At 43.0% G+C, this 27,249-nt stretch overlaps 1 protein-coding gene across 1 annotated transcript; it reads left to right on the top strand.

Moving 5' to 3' along the window:
- Positions 1-22: 22 nt before the first annotated feature.
- On the top strand, positions 23-24,640 carry LOC138853348 (uncharacterized). Its single transcript, XM_070089542.1, has 2 exons — positions 23-1,683; positions 23,599-24,640. The coding sequence occupies exon 2, from the start codon at positions 23,605-23,607 to the stop codon at positions 24,346-24,348; it is 744 nt and encodes a 247-aa protein (XP_069945643.1). The 5' UTR covers positions 23-1,683; positions 23,599-23,604; the 3' UTR covers positions 24,349-24,640.
- Positions 24,641-27,249: the final 2,609 nt, after the last annotated feature.

The following is a 27,249-nucleotide window of genomic DNA, read 5'->3' as shown; positions in this document are numbered from 1 at the left end:
CACTAACACCCAGGATGCGACCCACACCAGTCCACTAACACCCAGGATGCGACCCACACCAGTCGACTAACACCCAGGATGCGACCCACACCAGTCCACTAACACCCAGGATGCGACCCACACCAGTCGACTAACACCCAGGATGCGACGCACACCAGTCCACTAACACCCAGGATGCGACCCACACCAGTCGACTAACACCCAGGTACCCATTTTATACTAATGGGGAACATAGACAACTGGTATTAAGAAACGCCCACTGTTTGTACCCTCTTCGGGAATCGAACCCGGGCACTCGCTGTGTGAAGCGAGAGCTTTAGCCACTTGGAGAGTACCGGCGAATCAAAGAGAAGAAGCGACCTGGCCACAGTTGAATGTTGTGGGTGGCATCCTGGGAGCTAAGAACACCCAAGTTACCAGAAATGCTGTGCATAATCAGGGATTTTCTATACGGTAATATGTCATTGTTGTCAGCTAGGCTTGTAATAGTTGCTATTTGTTGCCAGTGGTATAATTCCTTCATAATAGCGACAACCTTAGTGGGTTAATGGGGTTATAAGCCTATGGACTACACGAGGGTCATTAAGGCTGCGGGTTAATTGTTCGCCACCAATCAAGAATATTTTATTCCATAAAATAAGAATTAAAATGAACTCTGATCATATATTCACTGAGAGACAGTCAACGTGGCTATATGTGAAAAAATATCTTAGTATAATTTGATGTTATAGTTTATCTTTGTAAAGTTGTTTACAGACATAAAATAAATAAGATTTGATAAGAAAGTGGAATTTACACAATGTTTGAGCACCGAGACGAGAGAAGCTGAGGAGGTCAAATATCATGTTGCAGGTTAGGTTAGGTTAGGTTAGGTTAGGTTAGGTTAGGTTAGGTTAGGTTAGGTTCGGTTAGGTTAGGTTAGGTTAGGTTAGGTTAGGTTAGGTTAGGTTAGGTTCGGTTCGTCAGGAAACAGGACAAATGTTTCCTGACGCGGGTCTCAGTCACATGATGACCCGCCTTTAGAGCTTTTGGTCATCTGACCGAGGCCTTCCACTGGCTTACCGGTCCACCACTTTAAAATTTATTGTCAGATAGAACCATTTTTGTAGTCATCATATTGTAAACTGGTATTAACGTAGTAAAATACAATCCAGGCCCGGTGGCCTGGTGGCTAAAGCTCCCGCTTCACACACGGAGGGCCCGGGTTCGATTCCCGGCGGGTGGAAATTCCGACACGTTTCCTTACACCTGTTGTCCTGTTCACCTAGCAGCAAATAGGTACCTGGGTGTTAGTCGACTGGTGTGGGTCGCATCCTGGGGGACAAGATTAAGGACCCCAATGGAAATAAGTTAGACAGTCCTCGATGACGCACTGACTTTCTTGGGTTATCCTGGGTGGCTAACCCTCCGGGGTTAAAAATCCGAACGAAATCTTATCTTATCTTATCATCGAAGGTTTGAAAACTAGTGAAATAAGTCATTAACAAATATCACAAGAAGTCAGATATCTCTGCACAAACTTCTCAGTATAGAATGACACATCAACACAACCCGTATTCATTACAAACATAGTTCTAATCAAGATACACCAGCGTTTGAAGTTTGGACTCGATCAGAAGAGGCATTCTCCAGCTACTGCATCGAAATCAATTATTTAATAAAAAAACACTGAAGCAAATCCAAGTAAGTAATTTTAAGTTCCTACTCAATATTTTAAGTTCCTACTCAATATTTTAAGTTCCTACTCAATATTTTAAGTTCCTACTCAATATTTTAAGTTCCTACTCAATATTTTAAGTTCCTACTCAATATTTTAAGTTCCTACTCAATATTTTAAGTTCCTACTCAATATTTTAAGTTCCTACTCAATATTTTAAGTTGCTAATCAATATTTTAAGTTCCTAATCAATATTTTAAGTTCCTACTCAATATTTTAAGTTCCTACTCAATATTTTAAGTTCCTACTCAATATTTTAACTTCCTACTCAATATTTTAAGTTCCTACTCAATATTTTAAGTTCCTACTCAATATTTTAAGTTCCTACTCAATATTTTAAGTTCCTAATCAATATTTTAAGTTCCTAATCAATATTTTAAGTTCCTACTCAATATTTTAAGTTCCTATTCAATATTTTAGGTTCCTACTCAATATTTTCAGTTCCTACTCAATATTTTAAGTTCCTAGTCAATATTTTAAGTTCCTAATCAATATTTTAAGTTCCTAATGAATATTTTAAGTTCCTACTCAATACTTTAAGTTCCTACTCAATATTTTAAGTTCCTACTCAATATTTTAAGTTCCTTCTCAATATTTTAAGTTCCTATTCAATATATTAAGTTCCTACTCAATATTTTAAGTTCCTACTCAATATTTTAAGTTCCTACTCAATATTTTAAGTTCCTACTCAATATTTTAAGTTCCTACTCAATATTTTAAGTTCCTACTCAATATTTTAAGTTCCTAATCAATATTTTAAGTTCCTAATCAATATTTTAAGTTCCTACTCAATATTTTAAGTTCCTATTCAATATTTTAGGTTCCTACTCAATATTTTCAGTTCCTACTCAATATTTTAAGTTCCTACTCAATATTTTAAGTTCCTAATCAATATTTTAAGTTCCTAATCAATATTTTAAGTTCCTACTCAATATTTTAAGTTCCTACTCAATATTTTAAGTTCCTACTCAATATTTTAAGTTCCTACTCAATATTTTAAGTTCCTACTCAATATTTTAAGTTCCTACTCAATATTTTAAGTTCCTACTCAATATTTTAAGTTCCTACTCAATATTCAGTTATTTAATATTTATCAAGTTAGAAAACTGACAACTTTCAACCTACTTAGCGTTAAAATTATTATTTTCTTGTTATAAGTTACTACAGACATTATAGATTAAAGTTGTCCATAAAAGGTTAGCTCCAGTTATTTCACAGGAAAATACACAATTATTGAAAATATCGCTAGGAATACATCTTCGCTGAGAAGTTTGAAGCAGATCAGAAGAACGATTTCTCAGGTTATCAATATAATTACTGTAAATTCCAGTGACAAAGACACCCACAGTACTAGTCTGGCCCTGACACTAGTTATAGTATACCAGACACCCACAGTACTAGGCTGGCCCTGACACTAGTTATAGTATACCAGACACCCACAGTACTAGGCTGACCCTGACACTAGTTATAGTACACCAGACAACCACAGTACTAGGCTGACCCTGACACTAGTTATAGTATACCAGACACCCACAGTACTAGGCTGACCCTGACACTAGTTATAATATACCAGACACCCACAGTACTAGGCTGGCCCTGACACAAGTTATAGTATACCAGATACCCACAGTACTAGGCTGACCCTGACACTAGTTATAGTGCACCAGACACCCACAGTACTAGGCTGACCCTGACATTAGTTATAGTAAACCAAACACCCACAGTACTAGTCTGGCCCTGACACTAGTTATAGTATACCAGACACCCACAGTACTAGTCTGGCCCTGACATTAGTTATAGTATACCAGACACCCACAGTACTAGGCTGACCCTGACACTAGTTATAGTACACCAGACACCCACAGTACTAGGCTGACCCTGACACTAGTTATAATATACCAGACACCCACAGTACTAGGCTGGCCCTGACACTAGTTATAGTATACCAGACACCCACAGTACTAGGCTGACCCTGACACTAGTTATAGTGCACCAGACACCCACAGTACTAGGCTGACTCTGACACTAGTTATAGTATACCAGACACCCACAGTACTAGTCTGGCCCTGACACTAGTTATAGTATACCAGACACCCACAGTACTAGGCTGGTCCTGACACTAGTTATAGTACACCAGACACCCACAGTACTAGGCTCGTCCTGACACTAGTTATAGTACACCAGACACCCACAGTACTAGGCTGACCCTGACACTAGTTATAGTGCACCAGACACCCACAGTACTAGTCTGGCCCTGACACTAGTTATAGCGCACCAGACACCCACAGTACTAGTCTGGCCCTGACACTAGTTATAGTATACCAGACACCCACAGTACTAGGCTGACCCTGACACTAGTTATAATATACCAGACACCCACAGTACTAGTCTGGCCCTGACACTAGTTATAGTATACCATACACCCACAGTACTAGGCTGACCCTGACACTAGTTATAGTACACAAGACACCCACAGTACTAGGCTGACACTGACACTAGTTATAGTATACCAGACACCCACAGTACTTGGCTGGCCCTGACACTAGTTATAGTATACCAGACACCCACAGTACTAGGCTGGCCCTGACACTAGTTATAGTATACCAGACACCCACAGTACTAGGCTGGCCCTGACACTAGTTATAGTATACCAGACACCCACAGTACTAGGCTGGCTCTGACACTAGTTATAGTATACCAGACACCCAGAGTACTAGGCCGACCCTGTCACTAGTTACAGTATACCAGACACCCACAGCACTAGGCTGACCCTGACACTAGTTATAGTATACCAGACACCCACAGTACTAGGCCGACCCTGACACTAGTTATAGTATACCAGACACCCAGAGTACTAGGCCGACCCTGACACTAGTTACAGTAAACCAGACACCCGCAGTACTAGCCTGGCCCTGACACTAGTTACAGTACACCAGACACCCACAGTACTAGGCTGGCCCTGACACTAGTTATAGTATACCAGACACCCACAGCACTAGGCTGACCCTGACACTAGTTATAGTATACCAGACACCCACAGTACTAGGCCGACCCTGACACTAGTTACAGTAAACCAGACACCCGCAGTACTAGCCTGGCCCTGACACTAGTTACAGTACACCAGACACCCACACTACTAGCCTGGCCCTGACACTAGTTACAGTACACCAGACACCCACAGTACTAGCCTGGCCCTGACACTAGTTACAGTACACCAGACACCCACAGTACTAGGCTTGCCCTGACACTAGTTACAGTACACCAGACACCCACAGTACTAGCCTGGCCCTGACACTAGTTACAGTACACCAGACACCCACAGTACTAGCCTGGCCCTGACACTAGTTACAGTACACCAGACACCCACAGTATTAGCCTGGCCCTGACACTAGTTAGAGTACACCAGACACCCACAGTACTAGCCTGGCCTTGACACTAGTTACAGTACACCAGACACCTACAGTACTAGCCTGGCCCTGACACTAGTTACAGTACACCAGACACCCACAGTACTAGGCTGGCCCTGACACTAGTTACAGTATACCAGACACCCACAGTACTAGGCTGACCCTGACACTAGTTATAGTGTACCAGACACCCACAGTACTAGGCTGGCCCTGACACTAGTTATAGTATACCAGACATCCACAGTACTAGGCTGACCCTGACGCTAGTTATAGTAAACCGGACACCCACAGTACTAGGCTGACCCTGACACTAGTTATAGTATACCAGACACCCACAGTACTAGGCTGGCCCTGACACTAGTTATAGTATACCAGACACCCACAGTACTAGGCTGGCCCTGACACTAGTTATAGTATACCAGACACCCACTGTACTAGGCTGACCCTGACACTAGTTACAGTACACCAGACACCCACAGTACTAGCCTGGCCCTGAAACTAGTTACATTATACCAGACAACCGCAGTACTAGCCTAGCCCTGACACTAGTTACAGTACACCAGACACCAACAGTACTAGCCTGCCCCTGACACTAGTTACAGCACACCAGACACCCACAGTACTAGCCTGGCCCTGACACTAGTTACATTATACCAGACAACCACTGTACTAGCCTGGCCCTGACACTAGTTACAGTACACCAGACACCCACAGTACTAGCCTGGCCCTGACACTAGTTACAGTACACCAGACACCCAAAGTACTAGGCTGGCCCTGACACTAGTTACAGTATACCATACACCCACAGTAATAGGTTGACTCTGACACTAGTTACAGTATAATAGACACCCACAGTACTAGCCTGGCCCTGACACTAGTTACAATACACCAGACACCCACAGTACTAGGCTGGCCCTGACACTAGTTATATTACACCAGACACCCACAGTACTAGGCTGACCCTGACACTAGTTACAGAACACCAGACACCCACAGTACTTGGCTGACCCTGACACTAGTTACAGAACACCAGACACCCACAGTACTAGGCTGACCCTGTCACTAGTTACAGTACACCAGACACCCACAGTACTAGGCTGACCCTGACACTAGTTACAGTACAGCAGACACCCACAGTACTAGCCTGGCCCTGACACTAGTTACAGTACACCAGACACCCACAGTACTAGCCTGGCCCTGACGCTAGTTATAGTACACCAGACACCCACAGTACTAGCCTGGTTCTGACACAAGTTACAGTACACCAGACACCCACAGTACTAGGCTGGCCCTGACACTAGTTACAGTACACCAGACACCCACAGTACTAGCCTTGCCCTGACACTAGTTACAGTATACCAGACACCCACAATACTAAGCTGACCCTGACACTAGTTACAATATACCAGACACCCACAGTATTAGCCTGGCCCTGACACTAGTTACAGTACACCAGACACCCACAGTACTAGACTGGCCCTGACACTAGTTATAGTACACCAGACACCCACAGTACTAGGCTGACCCTGACACTAGTGACAGAACACCAGACACACACAGTACTAGGCTGACCCTGACACTACTTATAGTACAACAGACACCCACAGTACTAGGCTGACCCTGACACTAGTTACGACACACCAGACACCCACAGTACTAGCCTGACCTTGACACTAGTTACAGAACACGAGACGCCCACAGTACTAGGCTGACCCTGACACTAGTTTCAGTACACCAGACACTCACAGTACTAGGCTGACCCTGACACTAGTTAGAGTACACCAGACACCCACAGTACTAGGCTGGCCCTGACAAAAGTTACAATACACCAGACACCCAGAGTACTAGGTTGACCCTGACACTAGTTACAGAGCACCAGACGCCCACAGTACTAGGCTGACCCTGACACTAGTTATAGAACACCAGACACCCACAGTACTAGGCTAGCCCTGACAATAGTTACAGTACACCAGACACCCACAGTACTAGGCTGTCCCTGACACTAGTTACTGTACACCAGACAGCCACAGTACTAGCCTGGCCCTGACACTAGTTACAGTACACCAGACACCCACAGTACTAGCCTGGCCCTGACACTAGTTACAGAACACCAGACACCTAGAGTACTAGCCTGGCCCTGACACTAGTTACAGTACACAAGACACCCACAGTACTAGCCTGGCCCTGACACTAGTTACAGTACACCAGACACCCACAGTTCTAGGCTGGCCCTGACACAAGTTATAGTGCACCAGACACCCACAGTACTAGTCTGGCCCTGACAATAGTTATAGTGCACCAGACACCCACAGTACTGGGCTGGGCCTGACATTAGTTATAGTGCACCAGACACCCACAGTACTAGGCTGACCCTGACACTAGTTACAGTATACCAGACACCCACAGTACTAGGCTGGCCATGACACTAGTTATAGTATACCAGACACCCACAGTACTAGTCTGGCCCTGACACTAGTTATAGTATACCAGACACCCAAAGTACTAGTCTGTCCCTGACACTAGTTATAGCACACCAGACACACACAGTACTAGTCTGACCCTGACACTAGTTATAGTATACCAGACACCCACAGTACTAGTCTGGCCCTTACACTAGTTACAGTACACCAGACACCCACAGTACTAGTCTGGCCCTGACACTAGTTATAGTACACCAGACACCCACAGTACTACGCTGGCCCTGACACTAGTTACAGTATACCTGACACCCACAGTACTAGGCTGGCCCTGACACTAGTTATAGTACACCAGACTCCCAAAGTACTAGTCTGGCCCTGACACTAGTTATAGCACACCAGGCACCCACAGTACTAGTCTGGCCCTGACACTAGTTATAGTGTACCAGACACCCACAGTACTAGGCTGACCCTGACACTAGTTATAGTATACCAGACACCCACAGTACTAGCCTGGCCCTGACACTAGTTACAGTACACCAGACACCCACAGTACTAGCCTGGCCCTGACACTAGTTATAGTACACCAGACACCCACAGTACTAGCCTGGCCCTGACACTAGTTATAGTATACCAGACACCCACAGTACTAGGCTGGCCCTGACACTAGTTACAGTACACCAGACACCCACAGTACTAGCCTGGCCCTGACACTAGTTACAGTACACCAGACACCCACAGTACTAGCCTGGCCCTGACACTAGTTACAGTACACCAGACACCTACAGTACTAGCCTGGCCCTGACACTCGTTACAGTACACCAGACACCCACAGTACTAGGCTGGCCCTGACACTAGTTACAGTATACCAGACACCCACAGTACTAGGCTGACCCTGACACTAGTTATAGTGTACCAGACACCCACAGTACTAGGTTGGCCTTGACACTAGTTATAGTATACCAGACATCCACAGTACTAGGCTGACCCTGACACTAGTTATAGTATTCCAGACACCCACAGTACTAGGCTGACCCTGACACTAGTTATAGTATACCAGACACCCACAGTACTAGGCTGGCCCCTGACACTAGTTATAGTATACCAGACACCCACAGTACTAGGCTGGCCCTGACACTAGTTATAGTATACCAGACACCCACAGTACTAGGCTGGCCCTGACACTAGTTATAGTATACCAGACACCCACAGTACTAGCCTGCCCCTGACACTAGTTACAGTACACCAGACACCCACAGTACTAGCCTGGCCCTGACACTAGTTTCAGTTCACCAGACACCCACAGTACTAGCCTGGCCCTGACACTAGTTACAGTACACCAGACACCCACAGTACTAGGCTGGCCCTGACACTAGTTACAGTATACCAGACACCCGCAGTACTAGGCTGACTCTGACACTAGTTACAGTATACCAGACATCCTCTGTACTAGCCTGGCCCTGACACTAGTTACAATACACCAGACACCCACAGTACTAGGCTGGCCCTGACACTAGTTATAGCACACCAGACACCCACAGTACTAGGCTGACCCTGACACTAGCTACAGAACACCAGACACCCACAGTACTAGGCTAACCCTGACACTAGTTACAGAACACCAGACACCCACAGTACTAGGCTGGCCCTGACACTGGTTACAGTACACCAGACACCTACAGTATTAGGCTGACCCTGTCACTAGTTACAGTAAGATAAGATAAGATAAGATAAGATTTCGTTCGGATTTTTAACCCCGGAGGGTTAGCCACCCAGGATAACCCAAGAAAGTCAGTGCGTCATCGAGGACTGTCTAACTTATTTCCATTGGGGTCCTTAATCTTGTCCCCCAGGATGCGACCCACACCAGTCGACTAACACCCAGGTACCTATTTGCTGCTAGGTGAACAGGACAACAGGTGTAAGGAAACGTGTCGAAATGTTTCCACCCGCCGGGAATCGAACCCGGGCCCTCCGTGTGTGAAGCGGGAGCTTTAGCCACCAGGCCACCGGGCCTCCAGTACACCAGACACCCACAGTACTAGGCTGACCCTGACACTAGTTACAATACAGCAGACACCCACAGTACTAGGCTGACCTTGTCACTAGTTACAGTACACCAGACACCCACAGTACTAGCCTGGCCCTGACACTAGTTACAGTACACCAGACACCCACAGTACTAGCCTGGCCCTGACACTAGTTACAGTACACCAGACACTCTCAGTACTAGCCTGGCCCTGACACTAGTTACAGTATACCAGACACCCACAATACTAGGCTGACCCTGACACTAGTTACAGTACACCAGACACCCACAGTACTAGGCTGACCCTGACACTAGTTATAGTACACCAGACACCCACAGTACTAGGCTGACTCTCACACTAGTTACGGCACACCAGACACCCACAGTACTAGCCTGACCTTGACACTAGTTACAGAACACGAGACGCCCACAGTACTAGGCTGACCCTGACACTAGTTTCAGTACACCAGACACTCACAGTACTAGGCTGACCCTGACACTAGTTAGAGTACACCAGACACCCACAGTACTAGGCTGGCCCTGACAAAAGTTACAATACACCAGACACCCAGAGTACTATGTTGACCCTGACACTAGTTACAGAGCACCAGACGCCCACAGTACTAGGCTGACCCTGACACTAGTTATAGAACACCAGACACCAACAGTACTAGGCTAGCCCTGACAATAGTTACAGTACACCAGACACCCACAGTACTAGGCTGACCCTGACACTAGTTACTGTACACCAGACAGCCACAGTACTAGCCTGGCCCTGACACTAGTTACAGTACACCAGACACCCACAGTACTAGCCTGGCCCTGACACTAGTTACAGAACACCAGACACCTAGAGTACTAGCCTGGCCCTGACACTAGTTACAGTACACAAGACACCCACAGTACTAGCCTGGCCCTGACACTAGTTACACTACACCAGACACCCACAGTTCTAGGCTGGCCCTGACACAAGTTATAGTGCACCAGACACCCACAGTACTAGTCTGGCCCTGACAATAGTTATAGTGCACCAGACACCCACAGTACTAGTCTGGCCCTGACACTAGTAATAGTGCACCACACACCCACAGTACTAGGCTGGCCCTGACACTAGTTATAGTGCACCAGACACCCACAGTACTAGGCTTGCCCTGACACTAGTTATAGTGCACCAGACACCCACAGCACTAGGCAGGCCCTTACACTAGTTATAGTGCACCAGACACCCACAGTAGTAGTCTGGCCCTGACACTAGATATAGTGCACCAGACACCCACAGTACTAGGCTGGCCCTGACAATAGTTATAGTGCACCAGACACCCACAGTACTGGGCTGGCCCTGACATTAGTTATAGTGCACCAGACACCCACAGTACTAGGCTGACCCTGACACTAGTTACAGTATACCAGACACCCACAGTACTAGGCTGGCCATGACACTAGTTATAGTATACCAGACACCCACAGTACTAGTCTGGCCCTGACACTAGTTATAGTATACCAGACACCCAAAGTACTAGTCTGTCCCTGACACTAGTTATAGCACACCAGACACACACAGTACTAGTCTGACCCTGACACTAGTTATAGTATACCAGACACCCACAGTACTAGTCTGGCCCTTACACTAGTTACAGTACACCAGACACCCACAGTACTAGTCTGGCCCTGACACTAGTTACAGTACACCAGACACCCACAGTACTATGCTGGCCCTGACACTAGTTACAGTATACCTGACACCCACAGTACTAGGCTGGCCTTGACACTAGTTATAGTACACCAGACTCCCAAAGTACTAGTCTGGCCCTGACACTAGTTATAGCACACCAGGCACCCACAGTACTAGTCTGGCCCTGACACTAGTTATAGTGTACCAGACACCCACAGTACTAGGCTGACCCTGTCACTAGTTATAGTATACTAGACACCCACAGTACTAGCCTGGCCCTGACACTAGTTGCAGTACACCAGACACCCACAGTACTAGCCTGGCCCTGACACTAGTTATAGTACACCAGACACCCACAGTACTAGCCTGGCCCTGACACTAGTTATAGTATACCAGACACCCACAGTACTAGGCTGGCCCTGACACTAGTTACAGTACACCAGACACCCACAGTACTAGCCTGGCCCTGACACTAGTTACAGTACACCAGACACCCACAGTACAAGCCTGGCCCTGACACTAGTTACAGTACACCAGACACCTACAGTACTAGCCTGGCCCTGACACTAGTTACAGTACACCAGACACCCACAGTACTAGGCTGGCCCTGACACTAGTTACAGTATACCAGACACCCACAGTACTAGGCTGACCCTGACACTAGTTATAGTGTACCAGACACCCACAGTACTAGGCTGGCCCTGACACTAGTTATAGTATACCAGACATCAACAGTACTAGGCTGACCCTGACACTAGTTATAGTATTCCAGACACCCACAGTACTAGGCTGACCCTGACACTAGTTATAGTATACCAGACACCCACAGTACTAGGCTGGCCCTGACACTAGTTATAGTATACCAGACACCCACAGTACTAGGCTGGCCCTGACACTAGTTATAGTATACCAGACACCCACAGTACTAGGCTGGCCCTGACACTAGTTATAGTATACCAGACACCCACAGTACTAGCCTGCCCCTGACACTAGTTACAGTACACCAGACACCCACAGTACTAGCCTGGCCCTGACACTAGTTTCAGTTCACCAGACACCCACAGTACTAGCCTGGCCCTGACACTAGTTACAGTACACCAGACACCCACAGTACTAGGCTGGCCCTGACACTAGTTACAGTATACCAGACACCCGCAGTACTAGGCTGACTCTGACACTAGTTACAGTATACCAGACATCCACTGTACTAGCCTGGCCCTGACACTAGTTACAATACACCAGTCACCCACAGTACTAGGCTGGCCCTGACACTAGTTATAGCACACCAGACACCCACAGTACTAGGCTGACCCTGACACTAGCTACAGAACACCAGACACCCACAGTACTAGGCTAACCCTGACACTAGTTACAGAACACCAGACACCCACAGTACTAGGCTGACCCTGTCACTAGTTACAGTACACCAGACACCCACAGTACTAAGCTGACCCTGACACTAGTTACAATACAGCAGATACCCACAGTACTAGGCTGACCTTGTCACTAGTTACAGTACACCAGACACCCACAGTACTAGCCTGGCCCTGACACTAGTTACAGTACACCAGACACCCACAGTACTAGCCTGGCCCTGACACTAGTTACAGTACACCAGACACTCTCAGTACTAGCCTGGCCCTGACACTAGTTACAGTATACCAGACTCCCACAATACTAGGCTGACCCTGACACTAGTTACAGTACACCAGACACCCACAGTATTTGCCTGGCCCTGACACTAGTTACAGTACACCAGACACCAACAGTACTAGGCTGACCCTGACACTAGTTATAGTACACCAGACACCCACAGTACTAGGCTGACTCTCACACTAGTTACGGCACACCAGACACTCACAGTACTAGGCTGACCCTGACACTAGTTACAGAACACCTGACGCCCACAGTACTAGGCTGGCCCTGACACTAGTTTCAGTACACCAGACACTCACAGTACTAGGCTGACCCTGACACTAGTTACAGTACACCAGACACCCACAGTACTAGGCTGGCCCTGACAATAGTTACAATACACCAGACACCCAGAGTACTAGGTTGACCCTGACACTAGTTACAGAGCACCAGACGCCCACAGTACTAGGCTGACCCGGACACTAGTTATAGAACACCAGACACCCACAGTACTAGTCTGGCCCTGACACTAGTTACAGTACACCAGACACCCACAGTACTAGGCTGGCCCTGACACTAGTTACAGTATACCAGACACCCACAATACTAGGCTGACCCTGACACTAGTTACAGTATACCAGACACCCACAGTATTAGCCTGGCCCTGACATTAGTTACAGTACACACAACACAACCCAGTGTTACCAGCAACAACAACAACCTTCCCTTCCTCCGGCACCGAGGCGTGCACATCCCTGCTTACAACACAACCCCAGTGTTACCAGCAACAACAGCAACAACAACAACCTTCTCTTCCTTCACCACCAAGGCGTGCACAACCCAGCGTACAACACAACCCCAGTGTTACCATCAACAACAGCAACAACAACAACCTTCCCTTCCTCCACCACTGAGGCGTGCACATCCCAGCGTACAACACAACCCCAGTGTTACCAGCAACAACAACCTTCCCTTCCTCCACCACTGAGGCGTGCACATCCCAGCGTACAACACAACCCCAGTGTTACCAGCAACAACAACCTTCCTTTCCTCCACCACCGAGGCGTGCACATCCCAGCTTACAACACAACCCCAGTGTTACCAGCAACAACAACAACCTTCCCTTCCTCTGCCACCGAGGCGTGCACAACCCAGCGTACAACACAACCCCAGTGTTACCAGCAACAACAGCAACAACAACCTTCCCTTCCTCCGCCACCGAGGCGTGCACATCCCAGCGTACAATACAACCCCAAGCCCATGATGATCCTTTTCAAATCACTTGTTCTCTCTAGGCTGGAATACTGCTGTACATTAACATCTCCATACAAACCAGGTGAAATCGCAGATCTAGAGAGTGTACAGAGATCCTTTACTGCACGTATATGTTCTGTCAAGCACCTTAACTACTGGGAACGCTTGGAAGCACTTGACTTATACTCGTTTGAACGCAGGAGGGAGAGATATATCATAATCTACACTTGGAAAATCTTGGAAGGAATGGTCCCAAATCTGCACACAGAAATCACTCCCTACGAAAGTAAAAGACTGGGCAGGCGATGCAAAATGCCGCCAATAAATAGTAGGGGCGCCATTGGTACACTAAGAGAAAACACCATAAGTGTCCGGAGCCCAAAACTGTTCAACAGTCTCCCATCAAGCATTAGGGGAATTGCCAATAAACCCCTGGCTGCCTTCAAGAGAGAGCTGGACAGATACCTAAAGTCAGTGCCGGATCAGCCGGGCTGTGGCTCGTACGTCGGACTGCGTGCGGCCAGCAGTAACAGCCTAGTTGATCAGGCCCTGATCCATCGGGAGGCCTGGTCATGGACCGGGCCGCGGGGGCGTTGATCCCCGGAATAACCTCCAGGTAACCTCCAGGTAACACCAGACACCCACAGTACTAGGCTGGCCCTGACACTAGTTATAGTACACAAGACACCCACAGTACTAGGCTGAACCTGACACTAGTTACAGAACACCAGACACCCACAGTACTAGGCTGACCCTGACACTAGTTACAAAACACCAGACACCCACAGTACTAGGCTGGCCCTGACACTAGTTACAGAACACCAGACACCCACAGTACTAGGCTGATCCTGACACTAGTTACAGTACAACAGACACCCACAGTACTAGGCTGGTCCTGACAATAGTTACAGTACACCAGACACCCACAGTACTAGGTTGACCCTGACACTAGTTACAGAACACCAGACGCCCAATGTACTAGGCTGACCCTGACACTAGTTATAGAACACCAGACACCCACAGTACTAGGCTGGCCCTGACAATAGTTACAGTACACGAGACACCCTCAGTACTAGGCTGACCCTGACACTAGTTACAGTACACCAGGCACCCACAGTACATGGCTGGCCCTGACAGTAGTTACAGTACACCAAACACCCACAGTACTAGGCTGACTCTGACACTAGCTACAGTACACCAGACACCCACAGTACTAGGCTGACCCTGACACTAGTTACAGAACACCAGACACCCACAGTACTAGGCTGGCCCTGACACTAGCTACAGTACAACAGACACCCACAGTACTAGGCTGGCCCTAGCACTAGTTATAGTACACCAGACACCCACAGTACTAGGCTCTCCCTGACACTTGTTACAGTACACCAGACACCCACAGTACTAGGCTGACCCTGACACTAGTTATAGAACACCAGACACCCACAGTACTAGGCTCTCCCTGACACTTGTTACAGTACACCAGACACCCACAGTACTAGGCTGACCCTGACACTAGTTATAGTACACCAGACACCCACAGTACTAGGCTCTCCCTGACACTTGTTACAGTACACCAGACACCCACAGTACTAGGCTGACCCTGACACTAGTTGCAGTACACCAGACACCCACAGTACTAGGCTCTCCCTGACACTTGTTACAGTACACCAGACACCCACAGTAGTAGGCTCTCCCTGACACTAGTTGCAGTACACCAGACACCCACAGTACTAGGCTGACCCTGACACTAGTTATAGTACACTAGACACCCACAGTACTAGGCTGACCCTGACACTAGTTACAGTACACCAGACACCCACAGTACTAGGATGACCCTGACACTATTTACAGTACACCAAACACCCACAGTACTAGGCTGACCCTGACACTAGTTACAGTACACAAGGCTTAAAAATTTGAAGCCAATCAGAAAAGGTGTTTTTAGATTATTAATGAAAACTTCGAAGACAGAGAAAAATAACTTTGGTGTCCTATTAAAATTTGATTAAATATTAAGGATTTACGTTTGGTGGGGTGAACTGGAATGACCTGACTATGGGTCAGGTAGATGGTGATAGTTGCCGACATGACGTTTTCATGAGCATAGTTGTAGCTCCTCAGACAACTTATGTTCCGAATAAGGAATTCAGATCAAGCAAATATGATCCTTAATAGATAAACAATAGATTTAAACATCTCATTGGTCAAAAGAGAGGCATATATACGCGAATCAAAAGAGAAGGGCAGTTAAGAAATCAATATATTCAGCTAAAGAGATAAATAAAAAATGCAATAAGAAAACCAAAGAGAGATTATGAGGTTAAAGTTGCAAGGGAGTCGAAGACGAACGCAAAATGATTCTTTCAGGTATAAAAAAGTAAAATTTGGGACAAAATTTCCCCTGCTCGAAAGTTACTCAGGTCAGATCACGAACAATGATAACTAAATGTGTAGAATTTTTAACACTTACTTCCTCTCAGTTTTTACACAGGAAGATACTAGCTATATTCCAGAAATAATAAATTATGTAGAAAAGGAAGATAATAAACTATGCACTATTAGGGTCACAAGTGACATAAGTAAGTTTAATCAGGTATACACAAATAGAGTTACATTGATTATCAAACATAGCAGCATATGTGTAGAGAACCTGGGATAACCCAAAAAGTCAGACAGAGTGACTCATTTCCATTGGGGTCCTTTTAATACCTTATTATTATACTAGAAAGGAGATAATGTCTTATTATTATACTATAAATAAGATATACTAGGAATAAGGTAACATGATTTATATTTACATGTGTATTAGCTAAAAAAAATAGAAAATCATTCCCCTCCCTTTCTGTAGCTACATTCATCAGACACCTTTTGGCACTCTTCTTGAACTGGTTCACGCTATGACTGGCTTTGACATGTGCAGGTAGTCTGTTCCATTTCTTTATTGCTGTACAATAAAAGGTGTTTGACGCCTGGCCAATGACTGTGGGTACTACAAAGTTGTGTTCTCTCCCCCTAGTACTATGATTGCTTTGGTTCCCAACCTTGACAAAATTGACAGCAAGATATTCTGGACATTGTTTGTGAGCAATTTTATAAACATGATTTAGCTTCAGTTGTTTTACTCTGTCTTCAACATTCAGCATATCCAACTGCTGTAATTCATCCTGGCCTACATGTTCTCTTGGTCCCAGGCCCAGAATGAATCTTACCATTTTGTTCTGGGTGATTTGCAATTTATCTTTCAGTTTTTGTATCAAGGCAGAGTACCATGAAGAATAAGCGTAGTCCATATGACACTGTATAAGGGCTAGACATAGGGTCCTGCGAGCCTCAGTAGGTAGACACTGTGCTTGTCCTTAGAGGAACTTCAGTCTGGCATTCGCTTTCTTTACTACACTGTTCCCTATCAGTTCTCCTTACTTGCATGGGTCAAAGGAGATTCCCAGATATTTCACTGAGGAAACTGAAGTGATGGGTTCCCATTACACCGGACATTAAAATTATTTACCCTTCTCAGTTAATGTTTCGTCCCAAAGAGTATGGCTTCCGTTTTCCCGAAGTGTAACGATAGTTTGTTGTCTACTAACCATTTGCTGCAGGACTTCAGTTCCATTGTTATTACATTACTTATATCTTGTGGATCTTTACCTGACACTAACAGAGCACTGTCATCCGCATACAGTAGGAGTTTGCACTTGGCACTGATGGACATGTCGTTTACATTACATAGAAATAATAAGGGACCCAGAATACTACCTTGGGGAACTCCACATGCTATCGGCAGAGGTTCTGATTCCGTTTAGTTGATTTTGACCATTTGTTTCCTGTTGCTAAGATAGGACTTAAACCAGTCTACGGAACCTATACCGATAGCTTGAAGTTTCTTACATAATATATTGTGGTTGACAGTATCGAAGACCTTTTGCAAGTCTAAGGTTACCATACCTATGAGGTTCCCTATCGAAATTTCAGTTCTCACATAATTTAGAGAGGTGTCGGTTGAGTAAGATCTAAAGCCTGATTGGTAAATATAAAGAATGTTGTTGTCATTAATGTACTTAACTACTTGACAGTACACCGCCCTCTCAAGAATTTTGGATATTACACTGGCTATACTAACAGGCCTATAGTTGCTTACATCAGACCTACTATTTTTCTTGAAAATAGGAGCAACTCTGGCATCCATGAACCCCTCCGGTACGGTATTAGTGGTGATGGACAAATTTATTATGTGAGCAATGAGGATTGGCAATTCAGAGGCACCATCTTTTAGGAACTTGGATGGGATGTTACCTGGGCCGGTGGTCTTAGATGGGTTTAACCTGTTAAATTAGACACATGTGCAACTCTTGGGTATCTTTATTGACGAAACGTTTCGCCACACAGTGGCTTCATCAGTCCATACAAAGGATAAACTTGAAGAACAGGAGGAGATTGAGGTAATCAGTCCCTCAGCCTTGAGTCGATGTGGTCAGTCCATCAATCTTCAATAGAATACGGCATATGAGCGGAGAGGCAGCTTATAAACCTCTCCTGCCATACGGTTTATAAGCTGCTTCTCCGCTCCTATGCCGTATTCTATTCAAGATTGATGGACTGACCACATCGACTCAAGGCTGAGGGACTTATTACCTCATTCTCCTCCTGTTCTTCAAGTTTATCCTTTGTATGGACTGATGAAGCCACTGTGTGGCTAAACGTTTCCTCAATAAAGATAACCAAGAGTTGCACATGTGTCTAATTTAACAACATGACGGTTCTTTGGACCATTCATCTACAATGGGTTTAACCTGCTTAGTTCTTTTTGCACGAAGTCACTTACTAGTTGACAACTGTTTGGGATTACCCCTTTATTGGTATAGTATGTTTTAAACTTATCAGAGTCTATGTGAAAGGTATTTGATGCAGCCGGTAGTTTACTCACTAGTGTTGATGCGACATGGTCCTTAGGGAAATAGGTAAATTAAAATCTAAAAAATCCCCAGGCCCTGATGAACTGTTTGCAAGGACTGCAAAGAGGAGCTTAGCAAACCATTGGCTAATCTTTTAAACATATCATTACAAACTGGCATAGTGCCAGATAAGTGGAAAATGGCAAACGTGATACCTATTTTCAAAGCAGGTGACAGGTCCTTAGCTTTGAACTATAGACCAATAAGCCTAACCTCCATAGTGGGAAAATTTATGGAATCAATAATTGCCGGGCAATTCGTAGCCATCTTGAAAGGCAGAAGCTGATTAATGAATCTCAGCACGGTTTTACAAAGGGGCGTTCCTGTCTTATGAATTTACTAACTTTTTTTCACTAAGGTATTTGAGGAGGTAGATCATGGTATTGATTATGATATTGTGTATATGGACTTCAGTAAGGCTTTCGATAGAGTTCCACATCAGAGGCTATTAAGGAAACTTAAGGCACACGGCATAGGAGAAGAAATTTTTTCCTGGGTAGAGGCATGATTGATAGATAGGCAGAAGAGAGTTTGCATTACTGAGGAGAAATCAGAGCGGGGGCACGTCATGAGTGGTGTTCCGCAGGGGTCACTGTTGGGCCCCTTGTTGTTCACAATCTACATAAACGACATAGATGAGAGAATAAATAGTGATATAAGCAAGTTTGCCGATGATACAAAAAGGCCGACGAATTCATTCTGACGAGGGCATTAGAGCACTCCAGGAAGATTTGAATAGACTGATGCAGTGGTCTTAAAAGTGTCAGATGCAGTTTAATATAGACAAATGCAAAGTTCTAAACATTGGAAAGGAAAACAACCATTCCACATATAAACTAAATAATGTAGATCTTAATATTACTGATTGAGAAAAGGATTTGGGAGTTCTGGTTAGCAGTAATCTAAAACCAAGACAACAGTGCATTAGTGTTCGTAATAAAGCTAACAGAATCCTTGGCTTCATATCAAGAAGCATAAATAACAGAAGTTCTCAGGTTGTTCATCAGCTCTATATATGGAAACATAAACACATACAGTTTAATGTGATCCTTTATTGACAACGTTTCGCCCACACAGTGGGCTTTTTCAAGTCACAAACAGATCTACCTGGGGTGGAAGGTACGGGAGTATTTATAGTCAGGTTCAGAATGTTTAGGTCAGGTGGAGAATGCTGCATCTGATGATCTACCGGGTGGAGTTATAGAGTCTTGGGTAGCTTGGCAGGGGTATTGGTTAGGCCTCATTTAGATTATGCTGCACAGTACTGGTCACCATATTACAGAATGGATATAAATTCACTGGAAAACGTACAGAGGAGGATGACAAAGTTGATCCCATGTATTAGAAATCTTCCCTATGAGGATAGACTGAGGGCCCTGAATCTGCACTCTCTAAAAATGCATAGAATTTGGGGGGGATATGATTTAGGTGTATAAATGAAAAACAGGAATAAATAAAGGGAATGTAAATAGTGTGCTAATAATATGTAGCCAAAGACAGGACTCGCAGCAATGATTGTAAATTGGAAAAATTCAGATTCAGGAAGGATATAAGAAAGCACTAGTTTGGTAATAGAGTTGTGGATGAGTGGAACAAACTCCCGAGTACCGTCAAAGAAGCTAAGACGTTGCGTAGTTTAAAAAATAGGTTGGATAAATACATGAGTTGGTGTAGGTGTGTGTGAGTTGGACCTGACTAGCTAGTACTACAAGGTCAGATGCCGTGCTCCTTCCTTAAGTGAATGTGGCCTGACCTGACTAGTTTGAGACATTGGCTTAAGCCGGTAGAAGATTTGGACCTGCCTCGCATGGGCCATTAGGCCTGCTGCAGTGTTCCATCTTTATGTTCTTATGGAAAATAATGCTACACCATTGAAAAACCTAACTGATAACTTGACACGTACAAAGTCCAGCAACAAACACAAGTGTCTTGCAAGTAGGATACCCGAGTGTTAATTGTTTAGTGCAGATCTGAAGAGGTTTCGTTATGATGCAGAAAACAAGTCCTGGAGTAGTCAGTTTAATGGGCTCCTGCATATACCAGTACCTGCATGAGCTTTTTTCCTAGTAACAGTAAACTAGTTTCGAAATATTGAAGAAGACTGGGTAATACATTATCTCCATAGAAATTAAATAATATCATATTGTATGTCCAGTTAGAGAACTTCCACAAGACAATAACCCTGGTAATTGTCCCTTTATCCTCGTTCAGTGTTACTACCAGATATGTTGAGAACACCTCTTCTGATCAGCTTCAAACTTTCCAAGCTTTTTAATATTACTTAAAGAAAGACTTAAATTGTCATTCTTCATTCACGACATCGTAGTAACACGATTGCAAACAAATATTAGAGTGGTTAGTGTAGTGTCCTTGAAGTTAAAATACTCCTTGTGTTCTAGCCCCGCCCGTCCTCCGATGTGTTATCGTCTCGTCAAGTTGCCACCACTGTGTGGCATTCCTTCCAGTCTCATACCTTGGGAGTAACTTTTCTGGACGGTTTATAAATTAAAACACTGATAACTTTGTCTGAAAGAAAACTTCAATTTAGTTTCATGCAAAGTTTTTCGTTTTTTTTTTTTTTATTCGCCGGTATTCTCCCGGCCCGGGTCTTTTCCAATAGTGGTGACCCGGCCTTAGCTCCCTATCTGGGGAGTGTCTGGAGACCTAAGTCTGCCATTCAAATTTCAAAGTTTATTCTCTATAAAGATTACAATGTTGAATTTACAGAATTTGGTTGTTGTGTGGTTTACATGTAGTTAAATAATGATTACAGAGTGTACCACTAGAACGCTTAGCATGGCTAGGCATTTCGGGCAGACTTAGTTTAATTATATATTTTAAAATATTACAAATTATGAGGTAAGTTGGTATCATGGCTAAGTGACTAAATACTAGTTTGTGAGTTTAGCAATGTGAATGCTTTTGTTTTGGCACAGTACATAGTTTCAGTATTGGAGTGTCATAGGATTCATTATTTTGAGATTGAGATTAATATTTCTGTTTATGGTCAAATAGGTGAGTGAGTGTAAGTGTGAACCACCAGGTGGTATTCGTGTAATTAGTTGACAGGGTGTATCAGGGAGATAAGATGTTTTCTAATGGTAGTTTTGAAGGTGATGAATGTGTCTGCAGTTCTAGAGTTCTCAGGTAGGGTGTCCCAGATTTTAGGGCCTTTGACATAAATTGAATTTTTGTAAAGGTTTAGTCGGACCTAAGTCTGCCATGGGAGGAGGTACAGGTACCCCGTTATCTTTGTGATGCAAAGTTTGTGTCAGTTTCTAACATTACATTATTAATAATTTAGAATATTGGTTTCCATGTTATTAATGGAAAATTCCTCTTCAGATCAGATTAAAATGTTCAGGAAATTAATATATCCTTCTCATTATTATAATAATAATAATAATAATAATAATAATTATTATTATTATTATTATTATTATTATTATTATTATTATTATTATTATTGTTATTGTTGTTCTTATTAATACTAACATTTTCAGTTCTATATTTTTCCTAAAGGAAGTTTAGCTATGTTTTTCGTCTTTGTATGTCCTAATTTGGTAAGTTATTAATCAAGCTGGCACAGAGGCGTGTGTGTGGTAGCTGGGGAATGATAAGTGAACCCAGAGGCTGGAACACGGGACACCTGACTTGATACAATGTTTTGGTCTATCCTGGGCTATTGTCAAGTCACTGCTGAGTGAACAAAAGTAAACACAGTCTGAAGACAAGACACGAGAGAGGTGGAAGAAGTGGATGGCGGTAGTAACAGTAGTAGTAGTTGAATTAGCAGTAGCAGTGGTAGTAGTAGTAGTAGTAGTAGTAGTAGTAGTTGAATTAGCAGTAGCAGTGGTAGTAGTAGTAGTAGTAGTAGTAGTTGAATTAGCAATAGCACTGATAGTAGTAATAGTAGTTAAAATAGCAGCAGCAGTGGTAGTAGTTAATTAAGGTGGCTCGTGGCCTGGTAGGCAAAGCTTCCGCTTCACACGCTGAGGGGGCAGGGTTCGATTCCCGGAAGGGTGAAAACATTGGGCTTGTTTCCTTACTCTGGTTGTCCATGTTCACCCATCAGTATAAAATGGGTACCTGGGTGTTAGCCGACTGGTGTGCGTCGCATCCTGGGACAAAACTGACGTAATTTGCCCGAAATGCTCTGCATAACAAGCGGCTTTCTATATAGTAGTATGTCATTGATGTCAGCTATGGTCTGTATACCTTGTACATGTACTTGTAGAAATAAAGATATTATGATTATGATTATTATTATTATTATTATTATTATTATTATTATTATTATTATTATTATTAATTAACGGTAGCAGCTGGTAGTAATAAGGATATAAGACGGTTAGTAGCTTTGAGGAAATAAGATACTTGGTAGCAATAATTATTAAAATAATTAACATGTTGATAAAACAGTAAATGATTCTATAATCTCTCATTTAATGTTATAACTTTCCTTAAATAAACCCGAGAGATAATAATACTGACAGTTTGTCTGGTGGTTCATAGGGAAAGATGCGGCCATACCAGCGCAGCAACAGCATTGTTCGTGCAGCTGTGATGACACAGTTGATGCTGCAGCTGCCTCTTGCAGCTGTGATGACACTGTTGATGCTGCAGCTGCCTCTTGCAGCTGTGATGACACAGTTGATGCTGCAGCTGCCTCTTGCAGCTGTGATGACACTGTTGATGCTGCAGCTGCCTCTTGCAGCTGTGATGACACTGTTGATGCTGCAGCTGCCTCTTGCAGCTGTGATGACACAGTTGATGCTGCAGCTGCCTCTTGCAGCTGTGATGACACTGTTGATGCTGCAGCTGCCTCTTGCAGCTGTGATGACACTGTTGATGCTGCAGCTGCCTCTTGCAGCTGTGATGACACTGTTGATGCTGCAGCTGCCTCTTGCAGCTGTGATGACACTGTTGATGCTGCAGCTGCCTCTTGCAGCTGTGATGACACAGTTGATGCTGCAGCTGCCTCTTGCAGCTGTGATGACACTGTTGATGCTGCAGCTGCCTCTTGCAGCTGTGATGACACTGTTGATGCTGCAGCTGCCTCTTGCAGCTGTGATGACACAGTTGATGCTGCAGCTGCCTCTTGCAGCTGTGATGACACTGTTGATGCTGCAGCTGCCTCTTGCAGCTGTGATGACACAGTTGATGCTGCAGCTGCCTCTTGCAGCTGTGATGACACAGTTGATGCTGCAGCTGCCTCTTGCAGCTGTGATGACACAGTTGATGCTGCAGCTGCCTGCCACGTAACACATCTGCTTATTTTCTCTCTTGGCTTCGCTTTCTGGGTAAGATAAAAGGTGGATAGAGGAGTCATACGTCAGCCAGTCATGTTGACCAGTCAACATGACCACAGTCAACATGACCACAGTCAACATGACCACAGTCAACATGACCACAGTCAACATGACCACAGTCAACATGACCACAGTCAACATGACCACAGTCAACATGACCACAGTCAACATGACCACAGTCAACATGACCACAGTCAACATGACCACAGTCAACATGACCACAGTCAACATGACCACAGTCAACATGACACTGTTGTAAAAACAGTCAAATGGCTGTTGATGGTGCACTGAACACTTAAAATCTGACATAATTATGCGAGCAGTGTAAAATGGCTGCCATTTATTGTTGGTGAGCCAGACCATATTAGCATATTTTATGTTATATTAACAGTTTTTTTCCAATTGTAACCTAACCTAATCTAACCTAACTTAACGTAACCTAATATAACCTAACCTAACGTAACCTAACTTAACGTAACCTAATATAACCTAACCTAACTTCACGTAACGCAACCTAACCTAACTTAACCTAACCTAACCTAACTTAACTTAACCTAACCTAACTTAACTTAACCTAACCTAACCTAACTTAACTTAACCTAACCTAACTTAACTTAACTTAACCTAACCTAACCTAACTTAACTTAACCTAACCTAACCTAACTTAACTTAACCTAACCTAACCTAACTTAACTTAACCTAACCTAACTTAACTTAACCTAACCTAACCTAACCTAACCTAACCTAACCTAACCTAACCTAACTTAACCTAACCTAACCTAACCTAACCTAACCTAACCTAACCTAACCTAACTTAACGTAACCTAATATAACCTAACCTAACTTAACCTAACGCAACCTAACCTAACTTAACTTAACCTAACCTAACCTAACCTAACCTAACCTAACCTAACTTAACTTAACCTAACCTAACTCCGTACAAACGCTGTGTGAAGTATGATAGTTGACTAGTGTTGTACAGTAAATATCTTTTAATGTATATTAAGCAGATAAAGAGATAACTTTCCTTAATAATTCTAATTTAAAATTATTTAAAAAAATTCAATAATGTTTGTATGTACAAAGTTAGTAATGTTTATATGAACACTGTTGAAATGTTCATTAATGTTGAAATGTTCATTAATGTTGAAATGTTCATTAATGTTGAAATGTTCATTAATGTTGAAATGTTCATTAATGTTGAAATGTTCATTAATGTTGAAATGTTCATTAATGTTAAAATGTTCATTAATGTTGAAATGTTCATTAATGTTAAAATGTTCATTAATGTTGAAATGTTCATTAATGTTAAAATGTTCATTAATGTTGAAATGTTCATTAATGTTAAAATGTTCATTAATGTTAAAATGTTCATTAATGTTAAAATGTTCATTAATGTTAAAATGTTCATTAATGTTAAAATGTTCATTAATGTTGAAATGTTCATTAATGTTAAAATGTTCATTAATGTTGAAATGTTCATTAATGTTAAAATGTTCATTAATGTTGAAATGTTCATTAATGTTAAAATGTTCATTAATGTTAAAATGTTCATTAATGTTAAAATGTTCATTAATGTTAAAATGTTCATTAATGTTAAAATGTTCATTAATGTTAAAATGTTCATTAATGTTAAAATGTTCATTAATGTTGAAATGTTCATTAATGTTGAAATGTTCATTAATGTTGAAATGTTCATTAATGTTGAAATGTTCATTAATGTTAAAATGTTCATTAATGTTGAAATGTTCATTAATGTTAAAATGTTCATTAATGTTAAAATGTTCATTAATGTTAAAATGTTCATTAATGTTGAAATGTTCATTAATGTTGAAATGTTCATTAATGTTAAAATGTTCATTAATGTTGAAATGTTCATTAATGTTAAAATGTTCATTAATGTTGAAATGTTCATTAATGTTGAAATGTTCATTAATGTTAAAATGTTCATTAATGTTAAAATGTTCATTAATGTTGAAATGTTCATTAATGTTGAAATGTTCATTAATGTTAAAATGTTCATTAATGTTGAAATGTTCATTAATGTTAAAATGTTCATTAATGTTGAAATGTTCATTAATGTTGAAATGTTCATTAATGTTAAAATGTTCATTAATGTTAAAATGTTCATTAATGTTAAAATGTTCATTAATGTTGAAATGTTATTTTTATGTTAAAATTATGTTTATGTTAAAATTTACAATTTTTTAAACACGAAAAAGTTATAATTATTAATAACATTTAAATTTGCAATAATAGTTTAAATTTACATTTATTTAAAAATTTACAATAATGTTAAAATGAACAATGATTATGATAATAATTTGTAAAATTGGTCATATTATTGAGAATATTTGTGTCATGTGACCTGGAGTGACCTGAGGTCACACCATCCTGACATTTTTAATAAAATATCCAAATGTTTTTCTTCCTGATACGTCTTTTCATTTTGTACTTTATTATCATTGTTAAATAATTGTGTAATATCCACCAATATTCAGATGATTAATATACCTGGAGTTTACCTGGAGAGAGTTTCGGGGGTCAGCGCCCCCTCGACCAGGTGAGAAATTATTTGTAAGAATTTTCCCATAAGTGTGAAGAACTCTAGAACTTCTAACAGAGATTATACTTGAAATAGACACTTGTCTAACATCTGGGTGTCTTTATTTGTTGACGTTTTGCCATCCAGTGACTTGATCACTTAGTGGCTAAAACTCTCGCTTCACACGGCGAGGGTCTGCGTTCGATTCCCAGCCAGGGTAGAAACATTGGGCGTGTTTCTTTATACCTGTTGTCTATGTTCACCCATCAGTAAAATGGGTACCTGGGTGTTAGTCGACTGGTGTGGGTC

This window comes from Cherax quadricarinatus, chromosome 28, assembly GCF_038502225.1.
Source record: "Cherax quadricarinatus isolate ZL_2023a chromosome 28, ASM3850222v1, whole genome shotgun sequence".
Classification (NCBI taxonomy): Eukaryota; Metazoa; Arthropoda; class Malacostraca; order Decapoda; family Parastacidae; genus Cherax; species Cherax quadricarinatus.
The sequence above is the reverse complement of the archived record's forward strand: the minus strand, read 5'-3'. Positions and strand labels throughout refer to the sequence as shown.

Excerpts from the sequence above, each read along its gene's own strand:
- LOC138853348 (XM_070089542.1), top strand. The coding sequence starts at position 23,605 with ATGCGGCCATACCAGCGCAGCAACAGCATTGTTCGTGCAGCTGTGATG.